The 21262-nt window shown below is 41.0% G+C and overlaps 1 protein-coding gene across 1 annotated transcript; it reads right to left on the bottom strand.

Moving 5' to 3' along the window:
* Positions 1 to 6264: 6264 nt before the first annotated feature.
* On the bottom strand, positions 6265 to 19472 carry dll4 (delta-like 4 (Drosophila)). Its single transcript, XM_084737324.1, has 11 exons — positions 19002 to 19472; positions 18618 to 18878; positions 18224 to 18281; positions 17329 to 17592; positions 13698 to 13758; positions 12267 to 12397; positions 11900 to 12069; positions 10834 to 11053; positions 8783 to 9518; positions 8380 to 8488; positions 6265 to 7395 (listed from the first exon to the last, which is right to left on the bottom strand). Exons 1-11 carry the CDS (start codon positions 19053 to 19055, stop codon positions 7390 to 7392), a joined length of 2070 nt encoding a protein of 689 aa, XP_084593450.1. The 5' UTR covers positions 19056 to 19472; the 3' UTR covers positions 6265 to 7389.
* Between the last annotated feature and the right edge of the window lie 1790 nt (positions 19473 to 21262).

The raw sequence follows: 21262 nt of genomic DNA, 5'->3' as shown, positions 1-21262 counted from the left end.
ATTGATTGTACTAAATTTCTGTTAGATTTTACAAAGAAATGCTTGAAAATAAAGATAGTAAAACTAAGAAAAAATAGTAGTGAATCAAAACAGCCCAAACACTGCACCCAGGGGAGACACAACAGGATAGAACAATGATCAGAAAGATGGGAGACCTGATCAGATGCCCACCACTCCTGCTGGATCTGATATACTGTAATAGCAGAGGCTCATCTGTGCTCAATAGATAGATTATCTATAAATAGCTGGCATTATCTGCCTTGATAAGAGGCCAGACAACTGTATCAGCTCTTCATTAAATCTAAAGCGCCACACAATCCAGGCCTTTGAGCGAACCTGTGTCATGCACAAGCCTCCATCCCATGATTCCATGGCCTTTCATGTCCATTCACCACTCCTTGAGCCTGTTGCTACAGTATCTCCAGGCTAAGCCACACTGACAGCCTGTAATCTAATCTAGTGCATGGATTCACGGTTTTGGCTTACCAATTTATGAAATATTCACCTGTAAACCTGTCTTTGCTGTCAAACTGATATATTTAAAATAGATAAGATTTCAAGGTCAAGAATAAAACATCACCATATGTTGTAACCTGTGTGGTCTTTGCCATCAGACGCCCATGTTTCTTCTTTTTCTAGCCCACTGCAGGCAAACAAGATAGATTGCATGTATGACTCCTGTGACAGTGAAGGCGGAGGTTGTTTTTCAAGTATGATGTAAACATGCTTTAGTAGGTCAGAAGCTTGTGGCGGGTTACTAGGACAGGCCAGCTGCATCTAAAAGTAGATCCTATAGAATGTGCAAGAAAACATCCACGCCACATGTTTATGCTTCAGATTGTGTCTCAAGTTCTTCCAGTAGGTTTGTCCAAATTTTTGGATACATCCTGTGAAAATAATTTATGGTTGAATGCTCTAAAATATTTAGATGACTTGTGGCTGTTTCAATTATGTTGCTATAAACTTGAAGCTAAGCGCACCTGGGGTTTTATTTTGGCATGCACTGACCACTTACTTCCTGTGTGTGGGTTTTTTACTGACACCTAGTGTTAATTAATGAGACAACTACAAGTGCAGTGAAGGGCAAGGTTGCAGACAGTGGTGAAAGAAGCACCAAGATGTTTTACTTGGGTGAACGTAGCAATACTATAGTCTAAAAATACTTAGTTACAAGTAGTTCCAAGATTCATGTTACATAAGCGAAAGAGCATAAGTATAATCAGCAAAATGTACTTAAAGTATCAAAAATAAAAGAGATTATTATGCAGAATGGCCTCTTTTACAGTGTTATATTATTATAGAATATTAAAGAATTCTGTCTTTATTACAAACATATTCATAATGTATAATGTGTATAATGTAGTAGTTTGTCAATGTGGAGTCAGTACTTTATATACTACTGGGTAGATTAGTAGTGTATTACATAACCAAATAATACAAGCCTAACATATTTTTTTAATGTAAAAAGTAACAGTAACTGTCACTAGTAGTTAAAAATGTAGAGTAGCATAAAATGGAAATACTTAAAATACAAGCATATCATTATTGTCATTAATTACACTACTTAATTAATTGTACTGCATTACTTTCCACTACTGGTTGCAGAACACTGGCTGAAAGCATCATAATGAAAAAAATACATACTTTAAATACTTAACTACAGTGCTGTTTATCCATCTAGATTGTTTTGGAGTGAGTTGCTGCGTTTTCTGAGTCTGCCTTCTCTCCAATATAATGGAAGGAGATGGCACTAAAAGCACCAAAAAAATACATTTGAGAAGCTCAACAGTGATGTCTCCATCCAGAAATCATGGCCCAGTCATTCTAGTTAATCCACAGACCTTGTCGTGTGCAGTTTCATGTAGGAACTACTTTGTTTTCTGAAGTTGCATTGTACATTCAACAACAACAACAACAGAAAAACAATATAAATGCAACCTTTTTTCATGAGTTGAAGCTAAAAAACTCTTGGACTCATTCTGTGCAGACAAAGGGTGTATGTCCCTTCACCTGAAAGGTGTATCTTATACAGACACCAATTAAACAGCAGGTGTGTCTTGGACTGGTTACAATAAAAGTCCACTTTAGGCACTGAAGTATGACTATTTCACAGGACTACAGATACCCAATTTTTTTCCAAGGCGGGCAAAGTCATGATTGCCTTGCAGTCATTGCCTTTGTTGGTTGGGTTGATTAGGTTGAGGCATGAGGAGTGATCGGTTGGTGTTGGTTGGTGACCCGTCCCTTTAAATGAAAAGAGGTTTCAGCAATGAAAAGAAGGCAAAGTAGCATCTAAGTAGATGTTTTGCACTCTTGATTGCAATTGAGAATCATAAGTCCCTCTACAAATTATGTAGAGACACTTCCACATTCCTTGTGAAGAGATGGGAAGATTTGAATTTTAAATCTGCCTCTTCCTGATTTTCCACTCATGACATCAACATCACAGATTCCCCTCCTCTTCTTCCCTCTTCAGAATAAATAGTGCTGATTAGCGTGTTTGTCTGAGTTTCTGCTTGTTTTGAGGTTGTTTCCTGAAAACCCAAAGTCATCTGTGCAGACTGAAGAAAGCGATGCGTGAGAAAACCCGCTGGCCCGCGCCGGCATGTTCTGCATTTTTTAATCAGGGAGGAAACAGGAACTGATGTCACAGGGTCACAAACAGGATGCTGTGATTATAACACAATGAAAATGCCTGGCCATGCTATGGAGACCCAGAGGCCAAAGAGCAAAGCCCTAGCATGTGTTTGTCACTGCGATCGAGTGTGAATGACGGAGTGTGTCTGCTTATAGGTGTGAGTATGATGATGATGATGATGGGAAGAAACTCTGGGTCAGGTGACAGACTAAAAGGGGAGGGGGGCTTTAACTAGAGGATTAATCGTTATGATAACGTGTGTTTTTCTTCTCTCGGGCCGGAAGCACACTTTTCCAAACTTTACTTTTTACACTCACACAACAACACAAGCCTTTAGATGAGGATGCCTAGGTCAACAGGCTAACAGGATGTGTGTGAGGGAAAAGCTGCTGAGTGTTGATTGCTGTTGATTAGGGGGTGTTGACTGTCACAGGATTTCTGTTAAATGGAGGCAGGAGAGGTTTGATAATGCGGATGACACGTCTTTATCAAAAATGGAATTTCAAACACATACAAATGAATTTTAAAGGGATGGGTTGGATTTCTAGAAGTGGGGCTGTATGAGATACTCATCAATAGTCAGTGCATGGCACTCAGTACGCCTCCAGTTTGGAGTAGCAGAGAGGAGTACCAGCACTGAAGCTATGCAGTGCACTGCTGCAGACAGGGTCAGGTTTAGTAGCTAAAATAGAATCCATATCAGTTTAATGCTATGTTAAAATTATATGGATTAAACATTAGTTTCGATGCTACATTTAGAATATTTTCCCCACTTAATGTTACTGTCACAGGCAGGCTTTTCTGACAGGATGCTGCTGTTACACAGTATAAGCCAAATTTTGCTCCACAGGTGAAATCAGTAATTTTACCTCGCAGAAGACAGGACTTGCTGGTCCACTGCTGCCTCAATCAGTTTGTTAGTTTGTGCTATTATGTGACTTTGTTGAATCCAAACTAACCCTTTAAAATACGGGAGTGTTACACAAAAACACAGACACCAACCTGATAGCGGTGGCAGCAGACCAGTAAGTCCCATGTTCTGCAAGGTAAAAATAATGACTTTGTTGTGGACTTGGGTTACTTTGGAGCGAGCAATATTTGGCTTATGTAATAGTGGTTTCCTGTAGGAAAAGACTGTCTGATGATATTATATATATATATATATATATATATATATATATATATATATATATATATATATATATATATATATATATATAGTGTTTTTTAGCTGATTCAAATACATTTTGCTGCAATCTTGTCAACAGCAGTTCATTGCTGCTTCTACAAACTGGGGTTATGCTGACCACCATCTTCTGTAGGTAATACATTGATCATATGCCTCATACAAACCAACATCAAAAAATCTGAACTATCCCTTTAAGACAGACTGATACATGGCTGATATCTGGAGTGGCAATAGACTGACCAGACTGCTCTGACAAGTCAACTTTTCTTCTTTTTTATTTATGTGGATTCATAGCAGATCCACTGGCTCCCATCTGGTTTCCCCTCCCCTCAGTGCCAGGCCCCTCTCCCCCAGCTTTGTCTGCAGGAGTGGGTAGTACAGAACCGGGCATTGAAATATTGCTCTTAACCCTGAAGGAGAGGCAGGCAGTTGGGGAGCCTGTAAGTGCTCGAGTGTTTTTTTTTTTTTTTTTTTTATGTTCACTCTGTGTGTCATGCACACGGGCCGAGAGGCCTGGCATATGCTGCTGTTTTTATGGCACTACAGACTCACTGCGTGCTCCCCCCACGGCATCTGTTTGGTTGGCTGTGTGTGTGTGTGTGTGTGTGTGTGTGTGTGCGGACGCGTGTGCGAGCATTATGAGAGGTGGGGTAGGGGTGGTGGGAGTGGGGGGGCGTTCCCCTTTGCCCTGCGCCTGGCTTTGTTTCGCCATTTCCAGCTTGAGGGGGTGGTATCCGTGGAAACGGATTTGAATTTCAAGCCAATTTAGGGCCGGAGAGAGAACGAGGGGTGGGTGAGTGGGGCGGGAGCCAAAGGCGTTTCCAGGAATTACTCGAAGTAGTGATGCCACACACCCATGAGGCTTTATGTCTCTACATAATGTCCAAAACATTAAATATGATGTGTGAATGCAGGCAAGCAGCTGGATTTCATATTCATAAACGTGCCCGCAATTCAAGAGAGCCATCTGAGCATAGAAATTGAGTAAAGGGTGAACTTTTTAAAGCTTTGACAATCTCCCCTAAAATCAAGTCCAGATAAAAATAAAGGCAGATGCTATTTGGACCTGGGGTGGATTAGCCAATGTGGTTGTTTACACCCACATGTATATAGCCTAGCATGGCAGAGACAAGCACCTAAGAGTCTGCAGCAACAATGCTACATGCACCTGGGACTGAGGGGCTATTTACACTTGCATGCCAGATACAAACCATGATATCAAACCTTATCAAGCAGTTTTGTTGCTCAAATTTTAAGATTATAATTAAAAAAAATGCAAATAATAAGTCAATTAAGTCTAAAAATGTAGTTGACGCTCACTTCTAATTTTATACCAAAATAACACCATTCAGGGATAGTTAAGATAAAAATTAAAAGCAGATGCTATTTGCACCCAAGGTGAAATAGAAATTGTGGCTATTTACATGCAGATGTAGTGTATAGCCTAGCATTGACAAACACATATGTGTCTGTAGCTAACAATGCTATTTGCATGTGGGACGATGTGGCTATTTACATATGCATGGAAGAGACAAACCATTATCTTTCAATGAACCCAACCAAGTAGTTTTGTTGTCTAAACCTAAGCAAACTGTGAATGAAATTTAAAAAATGTACACTAAGCTAAATATGTAGTTAACACTGATTTCTAATTTCACACTAAAATAAAACTATCTGGGAAAAGTTCAGACAGAAAAAATATAGGCAGATGCTATTTACACCCAGGGTAGAAGAGCCAATGTGGCCATTTACACCTAGGTGTATTTGCAACCAGGCAATGTGGCTACTCATACCCACCTGGCAGATACAAACCATGATCTTTTCCTAAACCTACCCAAGTAATTTTGTTGTGTAACGCTAACCAAACTGTGACTGAAAGCTGAAAATTATCATTAAAAGTGTATTTGCTAACTCAATAATAAGTTAAAAAAATAGTTACAGTGACTTCTAATTTGACACTAAAATAACACTATCCCGGGATAGTCCAGATAAAAAATAAAGGCAGATGTTTTTTGCACCCAGGGTAGAATGGCTATTGTGGCTATTTACACCCAGGCATATACAGCCTAACACGACAGAGACAAACTCCCAGGTGTTTGTAGCCAACAGTGCTATTTGCACCCAGGGTGTAAATGGCTAAAGTGACACTATCAGGGATAGGGCTCAAACCCTGCCCTCACACAGCAGAGTCCTATGCTCAACCCATTCACCTACTGCAGCATCTTTGTAACAGTGAATTTGTCACTATTTATAGCCAGATTAAGGTGGTCAGGTGTGAATAGCCAAAAAGCTGCTGTGTGCCTATTCTCACCCACGTGCAAAAACACACACAGAAAAAAAAATGCAACACACATTTGATCATCATTTGTACTCAATTTCATTATTTAAAAACCTCAAAAATAATCTCAGTTTCCATTTACTGACATCAAATTAAAAACAGTTTTCAAAGAAGTTTTATTCTTCAGAAGTTTGGTCCTTATAAATATGCATTATATACAAAATAATATTATAAAACATATAAAGAGCAGTGTGTCATATTTAAATTAAACTCTGGAAATAATCATTTTAAAAAATTACATTATTGGTTCTGTATTTTTGAAATTTATTATAGGCAGGCAGTGGTGTGACAGTCTTTTCTCCTTGTTTTGAGTCTTTGTCTCAGTCAAGTTGCATAAAAACACTTTTCTATGCAAACTCTTGGATCTTGCTGGCACGGCACTGACTATTGCGCTTCTGTGGTTTTCTCTTCAAATCCTTGTTGATTAGAAAGTATTTTCCCCCGATTTATTTTCGTAGTGCAAATGATCCAAGAACAGACAAGGGCACAAATTTCGCATTCAGACCCCCTCTTTTAAGGCTTCTAGTGAATTTGGGCTGCATACAATCTTCACCGTTGCGTGGAAAAAAAGTCCAACCAGTCATTTTCACGTGATTGACAGTTGAAGATTAGTTTCAGACATTCATAACTCTCAGTGTTTGTGAGGTTGGATTGTGACGGTGGGTGAGTTCACTCGTCTCGACCCTGAGTCTTGCATAGCAGGCGAAGATGGCAAGAGTGAGTGTGTGTGTGTGTGTGTGTGTGTGTGTGTGGGGATTTGAAGGGGTCAAATCTTAGGCACCTTTTTTACTGATTGGTTGGCTGTCAAAGTCATCATGATTATCACACAAGGCCGGGTCAGATACGAGGGGCAATGATCCACCTTCACCTCCGTCTACTGTCCAGGATGGCCGAGATTATAAATTAATATTTCACCGATGCTCTGTCAGTCTTCACACCAGTCTGTACGCCAGTCCGTTTAACCATTGTCACAACTGAGAGAGGTCCATCACTGTACAGGTTTTGCATACAAACACTCGGTCAACATAAAGTTTCTCAGTTCTGTTATGTTTTGCAGAGCAGAGCTTTCTGCCCTCTCCAGTTCTCAAGTGTTCCAGAGCAGCAGTGGACATCTTAAACAATCTCCAGTCTCTTCTCAGAATTTGTAAACAATCCAGAATATGAAAATTCTGCCTCGATTGTGTTTTTTTTCCTCCATCCCTTCGCTTTCAGACCCCTCACAGTTTATACCTGTGGGATAAAAAAGGAGGGGAAGTAATTAGAGTAGAAGTGCAACAAAATGAAATAACACAGTAATCCCAAAGCTGAAACCTCTCTTAAGTGTTTTCACAGCTCTTTTTGAACTATTATAGGTCATATGCTCCAGCATCAACTTCATATTTTACTTGGAAATGAATATCTCAAAAATTCCACAAAATGCCACAGCAGTAAAACATAGTACCTTTGAGACCGAGCTGAGCCAAACATGTGCGAGGAATCAGTATAAGTTCAGGCTTTAGGTCATCACATGGCCAAGATGAAGAATAGCCAGTGTAATTTACAGACACAAATATGATTGGCTCTCCCCTATGAAAGCCCATTTCTGCCAGTAAAAGAAAAGAAAATCCCATGGTAAGTTATTTTTATGAGATAAAAAGGCATAATTGTGGGATAAAGGTCAAAATCATGAGTTAAAAAGTAAGAATTCTGAAATAAAATGTCAAATATTTACTGACATTACATTTACATTATTTATATTACTATCATAATTTCAACTTTTGATCTCATAATTTTGACATTTTCTCTCATAATTATGATTTTTGTAATGATATTTCAGTTATTTCTCTCATAGTAATGACTTTTCATCATAATCTCAACTTTTTTCTCATACTTGACTTTGTTTGGTTGTGACTTTTTAATCTCATTATCACGTTTTCTCTCATAACTGACTTTTTATCATGTTATCATGTTGTGTTTTTAATCACGATTTTGACTTTTTGTTCATAATTTTGACTTTTTTTCTCATAATTATGACTTACCATGATGATATTTTTATCTTTTACTGATGGAAATGGGCTTCCATATTCCCCAGCCTAAAATGAGAATCCAGTCTTCCTCTAAATAGTAATAAATGTTGGTGCACTAGTGCACCAGTGAGGGATGGTGCACTTGGGACAACATGATGCATTTCTAGTACGGAAACGCTGATGAAGATGTAATTTTTTTTTGGCTTACCTCAGTTGCTATGACGCATTCCCTCCTCTCCTCCGCTATAACGAATACCGACTGGTACATGGAGTCTCTCGAGGAACATATCGTTGATATCCTACACTCTGGCTTTTCACTGCAAACACAAATCACACTTTGTGTTAGCACAAACTAGAAGCACATGGCAGAGCTCTGCATTAGGCATACAAATGTCAAATATGTATAAACTCTGTGTGAATGAAGAATGTATAGTTTGCAAGTTGGGTTCAAACTGTGGCACAGTATCCATTAACAGTTGTGCAACAGTCATTTCCAAACTGTATGAACACAATAAATAATGGAGATCTATGGAAACTTCCTCATACTTAACAGATTATCATATGTCTATATTATAGTCTAGTACATGCTGTGTGAATATGGTTCCTCTTACCTGTACATTCTACTCAAGGGCATTTTGTCTTCTAAACATTTGTCATAAATAAGACTTTTATCCTCTTGTGACTTTTCATCCTTGAACTCCTTTGATTTCGAGTTGTAAGAGTCCAAGTGATAGTTTTTGTGGATAAAGTTTGATTTCTCTGAATCACAGTCCACCTCCAGGCCGATTTTCTGGTTGGTGTTTTTCAGCTGGGATGCTGGGATGAGGTTGTCTCTCTGAACATTGGATAAGTTGTTCATAGTCTCTGTGTCCCCCCTTTCTCTCTGGGCCTGCTGGTGGATGTGCCTCAAAGCCAAGCCCACCATGCACAGCAGCACCAGCAGCGCCACAAGCCCCACGGCCAAAGAAACTGCCGCCCACTGGAAGCCATCTTCAATCCCCCCGTTCACAGGAGAGGAGATGGACACAAAGGACTCGCAGCGAGAGCCAGTGAAGTCTTGTGCGCAGATGCAGGTTGCTGGAGGCTTGCCTGGTCCGCCGCCCCCGCTGCAAAGACCGCCATTTAGGCAAGGATGAATGGTGCACTCGTCCAGGATTCTGTCACAATTGCGTCCACCGTATCCGGTGGGGCAAACGCAGGTGTAGTCGTTGATTCGGTCCTGGCAGGTGCCACCATTGAGGCAGGGGTTACCAGCACACTCGTTGATATTGATCTCGCAGCGCTGGCCAGTGAATCCTGCGCGGCAGCTACACACCCGCATACCGCCATGGATCAGACACAGACCACCTACAGAGGAGGAGAGGAGGATGGTTAGTATTTTGAGTATGGAAAAATGAGTCTTAGATATAAAATAATAGCAATATATTTTCTCTTTAAAGCACAGGTATTGGATCGGTACTTCGGTGTGAGCTACTGAAGATGGATAGCATTTTGGCTCATCTAAACTAAACTAATTCACTATTGCAAATGCTATGTTTTAAAAGTAGCAAGTAGTCACACTATAAGAAAAAGTAAATCATGCACACAAGTCAAAACTTTTGAATCACACTGGCAGCGAATTGTGACATGCTGAAAGATTTCCGCAACTAGTTAGTATTAGGGTTGGGTATTGTTTGGGTTTTTAAAAATACTGATGCTAAAATGATATGATAATGATAATGAAATCAGTACTGGGGCCTAGAAGGTGCGTGAACTGTTACTTAAAAACTGTTACTCGCTAAAGTATATTTAGACTTGAAATTGAACAACATATTAACTGGCATGAGGTCACACAAGTAGTCAAGCATCTCTCTGCTTTCAAGTGTCCTTGTGCATTGCCAGATTATTCCCCCTGTAACACCATTGGTCCTAATTGGCCCTATTTGGTGCACGTTTCACCCAGTCCTGGAATCCTTTTGAGTGAAACACAGCTAAATGTTGGACCGTATAGCCTGGCATGTTTGCAGTGGCTACTAGCTGACAGTAGGGTATCTGCTGCCAGATCCATACACTGTAGAGACTAATGTTAGTAGGCAGTTTGGTGATGCGTCTGTAAGGTCAGTTTGACAACTCAGACGTGGGTCATTGAGGTGACGCACTGTGGTCTGTGTTATGATTCAATCCAAAAGGTACTGGCTGTCCAGGAACCTTTCGGTAACCAATCCTAGCTAGTATCAACAAAAAGAACTAACATTAGCATCCAAAATGACAGACATTGCGACATCGAGGAATTTCAAAATCAGATGGAACATGATCTCCATAAACCCTCCCGAGAGGCCCCTTCAGTTCACACATCTCTATCAAATCCACAATGTGACCACAGCACTGTGTATTGTTCTCCCAACACAGACCAACCCCTGAGCCCTCCATGTTTACAAGAAGACAGAAATCGAGCTGCGCTGGATATTTGTCCCCTTTCATCAACAACCGCAGTGAGCTGTGGCGACATTTACAAGCTGCTGCTCTGAGCTGCCGAGTGTTTATACGGAGGACAATAGACACCAAGTTCCCACCAATTCCTGTTGTTCCTCGCTGCTTCCAGTTGCAGGAATTTGAAGGGGGGAGAAAGAGCGAGGGGAAGTTCAGTAAGAGGGGGGGTGCAAAGAGGAGAGGAAGACTATACCATTAGCACAGGGAAGCGACGTGCACTTGTCCACTCTCTTCTCACAGTTGAGTCCGGTGTAGCCGCGGGGACACTCGCACATGTAGCTACGGCCATTGTCCTTCTCCCAGCATTTGCCACTGTGGAAACATGGGGAGTCGGCGCAGGTCAGCAGGCTGTGCTCGCAGTGGGGACCCTCGAAAGTTTGGGGGCAGGTGCACTTGTAACCACTTTCCAAATTCTGGAGAAATGGAAAAAGAAAGGAAAAGTTAATCAAACAGTCAAAACAGAGGACACAGACCTTATTACAACTGTGTGTGTGTGTGTGGAGGGGGTCTTAAAACAGGTCTTTTATGCCAGTAAAAACTTTAGTTACCCCAACACTTATACCCTTTTCTGATTTTCTCATTTCTGTTTACCACAGATGCACACTACATGCACTGACTGGCCCAGCACTACAGCACTTGTTTTTAACAGACAAAAGTGACAAATGCGATTCATACCACTGACCAGGGTAGATAGGACAGTGAAAGAACAAAACAATTCGGATTAGGCCTCTATTAAATATATATTTTCAATTACATGATTTATTACTATATAATTTACTGGTGGGGTGAGGGGACACAACCCAGAGAATCAGCTAAAAATATTAGATGTATGTGTTTCCATCTCCAGCTCACAACTGACCCCTTTTGATTGCAGTGCTTATTATGTGAATTTTTACTGCTCAGAGAAACAGGTAGGTTTTAGCTTCAGATTAAATTCCTGTGTTAAATCATGCTGTTTACAAGGTCAAGACTCTTTTCTGGGGAAGTGTTTGCAACAGACGTACACCACATGTTTTGACTGGCCCAGCACTACAGTGCTTGTTTACACCAGACAAAGCTGACATATGTGGTTCATACCACTGAGCAGAATAGGTGGACACACAAGCACAGCACTTTGTGAAGGTTTTGTTTATGTGTGAATTATTTCAAAAGTGGACTCTGCTTCTGCGAATTATATATTTTCAATTACATAATTCATTTCTATATAATTTATCCTTGAGAATCAGCCGAACAAAGAGATGTATCTGTTTTCAACTCACTGTGCATATCCCTCCATTCCTGCAGGGGTTGCTGTCACACTCCTGCATTTCCAGCTCACAGTTGACCCCTGTGAAACCAGGCAGGCATGTACATGTATAGCTGCCCTGTCCAGTGTTCATACAGGTGGCGCCATTCACACAGGGATGATGATGAGTGCAGAAGTTCAGATCTGGGGGAGAGAAGAGTGTTTGTTTACAGGGAGCCTGCAGGGGTAAAATAAATCAATCCAGGATGTGTACGGAACTATAAATGGAACACTTCAGAGGAAACCTAATTTACTAATGCTTTCAAGTTGATTCAAATGAAAACAGTGTGGAAGTAACACGAGAACATCTTTTCAGTGGTCCAAGTTGTGTGGTGGTGTACCTTGGTCACATAATAGGCCTCCCCAGCCCTCCTGACAGTTACACTGCCATGGCAGCTGGCAGGTACCATGCTTGCAGGCCGGGTACTTCTTACATTCATCGCAGAACGTGCCCTGCCAGCCGTCTCTGCAGCTGCAAAATGACAAAAGCAGATTCCTTGATTAATAATCCTCATATTGTGTATCTTATAATTACCAAGAATAACATATCTGAATCTGGTGCTTCACTTTTATTTGATTTTAATTCTATTAAAACATGCAATCAGTCGAGTTAGATTAAATGAGAGCAGACCTCTGTGTTTTATAGCCCTGTCATGGATTAGCTGGCAGTTACATTATGAAATCTGTCATCAATCATGTCACAAGACATTAATAGCTGCTGCACAGTTGGATACAATCATTAAATGCTCATATAAATCCATCATGAAAAAAACAAAAAATGCTTCTTTCAGAAGGCTAAGTCATGCATCAGCACTGGTGATTATGTTTAACCTCATTACATAATTACAGCTAATACATACATCTTTATTTTTAACTTATCTTACTTATATTGTCATGTTGTTTCACTGGTAAATAATAATAAAACATTTGTATACTGTACTTTACAAACTCAAAAAATACAAATGTAACTACAGGACAAACCCATGTTGAGGATAAAACATTCATGGAGGATTGTGCTGTATAATGTAATAATACAAAGGTGAAATATGACTTTAAAGATATCTGGCAGGCAGCCAACAGTCAAAGTCATTTTTTTCTTCTTTCCCATGAATATCTATTTCTCAGCACTGTGTGCAGCAACCTTGTCGGACCATGGGATTGTGGGACTTAAGATGTACTTTTAAGGTTCCAACATTTTGTGCTGAGTGAGCGCTGAGCAGAGGCACGGGCGCAGCTTTACAGTGTCGGATATCTGAAGGGTTTAACCTCGATTTGGGTCTGTTTTAGCGGTGGGAATGATGGATTTGTGTCTAAAAAGAGGGCAGAATAGGATTCAGGAGGAATTTCTCACAGCAAGAGGGTGAGTGTGTGTGTGAATTATCCTCGCTGATGAGTGAGTGAGTGAAACAGAGCAGTGACAAGAAAGGAACATGGGAAGCAGAGAAGTCGGCGAGTGACGCAGGGAGACATGAGAGGCTGAAACTGAACTTCAACCTAAACGCTATATGGAGGCAGGAATAGCCCATGTGTGGATCTTCAAAGGATGAAATATCCCGCCCTGCTCTGATTGGTTGTATATAAACATGATTTGCAGGAGACAGAGTTGCTGATGTTAATATGACAACGAACTTGAAAATGGAAATGGATTTCAGAGAAACACAATAACCAAAGCTCTACACGTGGATGTAACTCACAGAGTCTGTTCCCATATGTGTTCCTTCCCACACAACAGCCAACACCTATTTCAACACTTAATAATTATTAATACTTACACACACTCGCCAGGTTTGGAGCAGTTTCCATTCCTCTCGCTGCAGCCCTCCAGACAGATAGCTGAAGCAAAGACAAAAAACACAAACATACAGTCAGTCTGCTGCTCTTTTTTTACTGTAGTGCTCCAATCTGGTTGCTTTTATAACAAAATTTCATAACTGTGCCATGGTAACACATTGGGTATTAAGTTCCACAACTTTCAAACTGTTGAAAAACAGCAAGTAAGAACTAAAATCTGGTTTAATCCTAAGAAATACTGTTAGAATTAAATATTGGTTTAAAATGTTGTTACTTAATTATGTATATATAAATATTACTGTATTTTTGTACAACATTCTGTTTAATATCAAGTTATTATTTTTCAGTATTACCTCTATCACTTATATCACTGCCAATGCCAGAACCAAGGCTACAGAGCTCTTATTTTCTTGAAATAGCTGACCATGAGCCTCTCAACTTTCCTCCATTGGATCTAAACCTGTCCTGCCACACCCCCAGCTGTCCACGGGGGACATGGGTTGCGGGTGTGTTTGTCCCTGCTTTTAGTGTACCGGCGGCGGTCTTGCAGGACAACATTTCAGGCGGCTGACGGTAAGCGGCCGGTTTAGTGCAGAACAGATGCTTGCTCTCAATAGCAGACAGCTGTCACTATTGTTGTTTGTGGTCTGACACAACCATATCTGCAGCTGCTGCTGCCGCGCGCCCAACAATGGAGGGACTGAACATCGGTGGCGCGTGGCGGATAATAATGCCGTGATTAACCTTGGCGCGTGCAGCCCGCCGGGCCCGCGCACCCCCCGCGTATGGATTAAGTTACCGGGCACGCGCTGTAGTACAGTACTTCATGAAGGTACAACATATATGTTTTTTATAGGCACACATTCTCAGTTGTAATTTAGGTATGACTTCCTTTAGAGGTAAGTAGACCCTTTATGACAACAGCCAATCTGACATTAAATACTAGACACAGGTGTTATCAGTGATAGTAATTAAGGTTCAAACAGAATCAGGGTGCTGCTATTGTGCATGATGGCCCTGCTGCACTAAATGGAACAGGACCTTAATTAGTATCATAGGTAACACCTGTGTTTGCCCCACTATGTAAGGGCTAACACACAGTGAGGGCTATTCAACAGGCCTCCACCCTGCACAACAATGACCTGTTCACTGTACATTATCACACTACTTACATGACTTCTGACTGAAAAAATCAATAATTGGACACAATGTATTAACTTTAAAACTGATTTTATTGCTCCTCCAGAGTCTAAGATCAGATCTGTGTCCATAGCAACAGTCTATTAGCAATGGTCTGCTATTCAGAAATAACACTAATGGCATTATAGACCAATCAGAATGGATTATTTAACAAAACCGTATAATAAATAAGGGATATTTAACTGTTAATGCCTATTTATTGCTTAACACACCCCAACAGGGGTGGTGCAAATCAGAGTACTAATTACATGGCTACTTACTAAAAAGCAATTATGTGACATAAAATGTTAATTTAAACATTATTATTTTATTGGTGGAAAAAATATTTCATGGCTCCTCCAGAGTCTAAGATCAGAACTGTCCATAGCAACGGTAAGTTTTTCACAGCAACGGTCTGATACTCATAAATAACAGACTTTAAAATGCTGTAATTGACCAATGAGAGCCACACAGAATGAAACTGTGTTCTGTGCACTACATGCCCAAAATGTGCACTATCGTTCAGTGTACTTGTGTGAATAAACAGTAGTGTTTATCTTTTTGCATGTCACGCCTCTTTGCTGTGTAACCCTGGTAACATGTGCCAACGACAAACCAATGTTAAAAAATATGTTACGCCTACCAAGGTGAAACCCTGCTCACATTTAAGCTGAAGCTGCCTTGTCACTCTCTGCCCCTGTAATGTTGTTGTAATGTTGTTGTCACTCCTGCATTGCATTGTGGGATGTTTATGCTGGCTTGGTGTCCAGTGCTTGCAAAATATTGTCTTTCCCTGGAAACAGTATGTACCACATGTACTGATGGTTTCAGACATACTAAAGAATCTTGCATACTGTGTTAGTGTACTAAATAGCATATTAGTATGGGTGCCACGAAAAGGGTCTATAATAACAAAATGACCAGGTAAAGGCACACCTGTGTAAGCTAATTTAGATATTCACAAGCTAATAGAAATGATCATTTAGCCTTTACAGCTGTGCTCATTAACACCAGCCATTTGTTTCCAGTTTAATTAGGATGGTTTTAATGATTACAGCTCTGTATGTGAATCTAAAATGTGTGCAGCGTGGGTTTCTGTTTTATTGTGCTCAGAAATGAGGCTTCCTCAACCTCCTTAAACGTGTAAACCCAAATGACCAGGCTTGTTAAAGCTGACGTATGGGAGTGTGAGAGAGGGGAGGAAATTATAGTGTCTGAAAGATGCCTAATCTATCTTTCTCATGTATATTTTCTGTAGTCACCGACGATTGATGTGTCTGTAATTGCAACACGTGAGCCCATCTGGTTAGAATTTGGCGCCACAGTCAAAATAGCACATGCCAATTTCTCTTTCACCACTAAAGTGACACGGATGACAGATCCGCTGTCACCCGTGTGGTCACATATACAGCACATGGTAACTATTACTCTCACGGTGCCTCCTTCCAATCTACTCTTTGATTAATTTGTTTTGGTGAAAAGGGCCCTCGGTATTGTGGAGCCAAATGGCATCGGGCCTCCTCGTAGGCCCATTCAGAGGCGTCCAAAACATGGGAGTGTTGCTCTATGATTTGGCCAAGTGGGTTTGCATGAGTATAATGTGCCTGTTGTCATGCTAAGCTGTCTGTCCCTCAGCCCATATTCAATGAGTGTTCGCAAAACCACAGCCAATTACACACCAGAATTATATGACTACAGATTATATGAGGAGAATATCTCTGAAAAATGCATTCTACACCACAATTGCCTATGAAACTTGCCAAATGTCATTACATCGTGTCTTGTTATAGCACTCAACATCTTGTGGACCTAAAATGATGACCTATGGGTAATCTTTCAACTTCATAACCATTGATATGTTGTGTAAATCTCTCTAGGACCTAAACCATAATGACAAAGGGCAAAGATCGTACACCATGAAGAAATCTCGCAGAAGTAACATCGCTTAAAGGTAAGACAAAATTCTTATCATCCCAAGCTCCACAGCAAGGCCAAAACAGATTTCACTATCTTAAGCCCCGCCTCACACACCTGGTATTAAAATGTGATCTGCATCTGGTTACCCTATCCAGATAAGAAAAAATGCATGTTAATGCAAAGTGTAAACACTAAGTGATCAGAATGTGATCAGATCTGCCTGACCACATCTGGAAGTAGTCTGGCTTGTATTGTGTTCCACACTTAGGCAGGGGTAAACACAATCCAGACAACAATCGGGATAACATTTCTGAATACAGATCCCATTTAAATACTAAGCATAAATCAGGTGTATAGGTCACTTGCAAACATCTGGACGAGCCTCTCATGTTAAAAAAATACACCGACATTTGTTCAGAGCAACTCTGAGCGACAAGACTCCACTGTGAACTCAAAGAGAGCAAGACCAGACAGTAAATCAGCTAGATGTGAACAGATGTTTCGTTGATTACTTACGTTCTTCGCAGTATTTCCCCTTCCAGCCAGGTAGACAGGATAACTGCCCGTCACGGTTGCAGGTGTAGTGGCCGAATCGGTCGTCCCTGGGCGTACACTTTTTGGAACAACTTTCCCCATAGTAACTTTCGTTGCAGATGAACCGGTAAGAATATCTGAGCTCAGTCTGTTTTCCAGTCTGCATGTCCTGAGACCAGTCAGTCCCTACACCCAGCTGTCTCTGGATGGCGAAAAAGCTAATCAAAAGGTCTGGGTTGTTGGTATCTGAAAGAGGAAAAAAAAGACAAAGAGGAAGTCTGAATTAATTTATGTTCTGGGGTGATTATGGTTTTATGTCAACCAACTGCATCATAAATGGCTTATGGGTTCAAAAGTCATCCACTTTCGCTTTAATAATCTACCCAGCAGCACCAAGCTGCATCCCTTATCAAATCCCATACAGCTTAGATGAAAGATAAACTCAGGTTGAAATTTCCTCTTTTCTTTCCGTCAGCAAAAACATTCCCAGGCCCAGTCCCCCTCTTCTTCCAAAGGGCGGAACAGAGTAAGGTGTAAAATACAGGAAGATGTAGTCAGGGGTTTTTGGCAGGCGCTGCGTATTCTCACCAAAGCCCACAGCTCGTTCCCACGCCAAAAATAAACCAGAGGAAGTTCAATTGTATTGGGCATAAGAATGAAAAAGGTGTTCTGAAGTTCATAACAAAGGGGTGAAAATGTGTGAAAAAGTGAACAATTAGCAAGAGGCGGCGAGGAACATGCTGAGTGACTGATCTGTATTTAATTTTTTTGCTTTGTTTGTGCATGTATTTGTGCAAAACTGGGAAAGTAGATGGAGAGGCTCCTGTGTTTAAATGTACAGACAGAGCTCCCTCCTGTGGGTAAAAAATGCACTTACCTACAGGTAGATTTCCATAAGGTGAATGCCAGGCTTCAATTATTAATGAAAATGACCCCTAAGGAGGAAAAAACATGCATTTAATTAATACTTATTGCACTTAAAAAAAGAAGCTCATAATTTAGGAGAAGAAAGCTTGCATGGTTTCTTTTTTTATTGTATTTGCTTGAAATGAGATATTTCAGTGTTTTGCATTTAAGTGCATGCTCTTCTTGGTTTTGAAATGAACGACGTGGTAGCAATCCAATCTTGTTTGTCGCCTCAGTGTTACCTAATGATATGGATTAGATGAGCTGACCAATAACCGGTGCGTTCCCAAAATGCATCGCAGCTACCTGACACAACAAAATAGCGCAAAACAAATAAAGTGGACGCACAGCTCCACTGCTCTTACCGGCCATCCGAAGTTGAAGGGTATCTGAATCGGTCTAGTTAAAGTGCCACTGTCCTTGGCGCTGAAAGAGTTCGTCCCCAGCACCGCTGTCATTGTACTTCCAAAGATGCAGTCACCTGGCGAAACCACAGCCTGATAGTTCTTCAAGCAAATTCTGAAATAAGTCCTGCAGTTTGGTTTGCACGCGTTCCCGTTTGCCAGCAAACCTTTGTGATTTTTAAATTCGTGCAGATCGAGCTCAAAAACACCGGATCCAAATACCTAAAAGAGAAGGAAATATGATTTAGGAATAGCTTATTCTTTTAAAAAATATATATGAAACAATTTGCTCTCCATCTGTTTTCTGGACCACCGGGGGGGATGTTTTATTATCATCCTTCATACCTGTGATATCAACGTGGTGCTGAATGCGATGGTAAAGGTGAACCAGGCTGCCATCCTTCTCGCTTCTCCAGGGCAGCCGCGTCACCAGCCAATAAAGCAGCAAAACCTTCCTATTCCAAAAGTATTTACACCAAGGTAAACAAATGGAGAAAAAGAAAAGGGGGAAAAAAAATCTCTAAATGTAAATCCTTCTTCACTCCAAGGGAGGAGTTCTCTCCGTAGCTCCTGTTGGCGTGCGTCAAAAGCGTCCAGAGAAAGCAACCTCCAAGTTATCCAAAAGGTGAGTGAGGGAAGAATATCCACAGCCTGTCTGTCTGTGTGTGTGTGTGTCAGGCGTCCCCTGGTCGCATGGTGCCGTATACTCCACAGTGGCTCCGGGGGTTGGTGCGTGCTTGTTTTGGTGCTGAACTTGGTGCGTCAGTGCGCCACGGATGTTCACCACTCGTCTTATTACTCGTGAATGAACCGTAGTGTGTCTCCTCCCAGATATATAGACTTGCACTGCTGCTGCTCATTACATAAACTGCCAATCACGCCGCCGGCACCGCCCACTCTGCATATTCAACCCCCTTCCCTTCCAACCCAACAACAATTATCCAGATTTAATACCCACTGCTGGCACCGTGCTGCTGCTGCTGCTGCTCACTGACTGACCACCATGGATACTGGGCGATTATTAACAAGCCCCTAACATCTGTTGGCTTATTTTTAGCGCACACAATACGCCCGGACGCACATTTTACTACCACATTATGGACAGTGTGAGTGAGGACAATGAAGGAGAGAGACGAAACTTCGAGAATAGAAATTCAATTACTGCCTTTTTACTCCTTGCACCCGTGTGCCCTCGGTTCCGCTCAATTGCACGCCCAATTAGCCTCGTCTTGAAGGAGACGTGCGCACCGTTTCCTTTGACATCCCTCACTCCACTCTCTGTGGGGTCAGATGTGGCTCTCCCTCGGGCTGGATCACAAACAATTGAAACTAGAAATGGGATTAAAAGAGAAGGAAAATAACTGTGACGACAGTCACGGGTAATCAATTATTTATCGATTATTAAATTAATCAACTATTTTGATGACTGATCAATCATTTTGAGTAAATGTTAAAGGGAAAACTCTCAAATGTGAATATTTTCTGGTTTTCTGTAGCGCTCCTACATGAATCTATATTGTGTTGATTTTGGATGCCCCCTGATGAAAAAAGGTGGTTGTGTTTCCACCGCAATGACCACAAAATGACATCAAAATTAAAATTAGCTATATAAAAATCTTCTTCTGCTTCTTTATAACTTACTGACGTACAACTTAAGGTGTGAAAAATGTAAGAATCTGACCTTGGGGGCAGCATTGAGAAAACCTGTATAGAAGTAGCCACTTTTCTGACTGATGGTCTCGAGGTATCAGTAATAAACTGAGACTTTTTCATCACCAGTTAAAAACTCATTCTAATTTTTTTCTGAATCCCTCTCTTAAATGTGAACATTTTCTGGATAGTTGACAGTACACTGAATATCTTTGGGTTATGGACAAAACAAGACATTGGAAGACGTCTTCTTGGGCTTTGGGAAACAGTGACCATTTTTTCTGACATTTTGTGGACCAAACAACGAATCGACGAATCCAGACAATGACTGACAAATGAATCCATAATGAAAATATTCATTATTGAAGCCCTATGTTCTTTTAGACATTTGTAGGCAGAACAGGTCCCGAGCCTATGACAGATACAATATGCACTAAATGCTCTAAATTAACCTACAAAATCTGTATTTTGACTTTAATATTGAATTCTTATTAACACTAATCCTCCTTTTACGCACGGATACGCAAGTCTATACACTGTGTCCAAACTCATTTGTTTCCAGCATGTTATTTTGGGTGTGTTTCATCTCGTTGGTGGTGTGTGCCCCTTCATGCCCACCCATGCGTTTTACGGTTTAGTGGCAGCGTGCCTCCTATTGTTGCGACGCGTGTCCCTCTCTCGCCCTCATGCGGGTGTAATGTGCGGGACGGGAGACATATAACTATTCAGCTGTATGCAAATGAGCCCTCTCTCCCTCCTTCACACACACACACACACACACACACACACACACACACACACACACACACGATCACCTGCATGCGTAAAATTGGTTTATTCTTCCCCGTAGCCTTTAACAGCTAATAGGAGTGACACACCGGGCAGAATTGAGATAAAACATTTAATCTGATGGCCTGAAATCGACAGAATCATTTTCCCACGGGGACAAATAACTT

This window comes from Lutjanus erythropterus, chromosome 15, assembly GCF_056507025.1.
Source record: "Lutjanus erythropterus isolate fLutEry1 chromosome 15, fLutEry1.hap2, whole genome shotgun sequence".
Classification (NCBI taxonomy): Eukaryota; Metazoa; Chordata; class Actinopteri; order Lutjaniformes; family Lutjanidae; genus Lutjanus; species Lutjanus erythropterus.
Note: the sequence above shows the minus strand (reverse complement) of the source record. Positions and strands in the feature narration are given on the sequence as shown.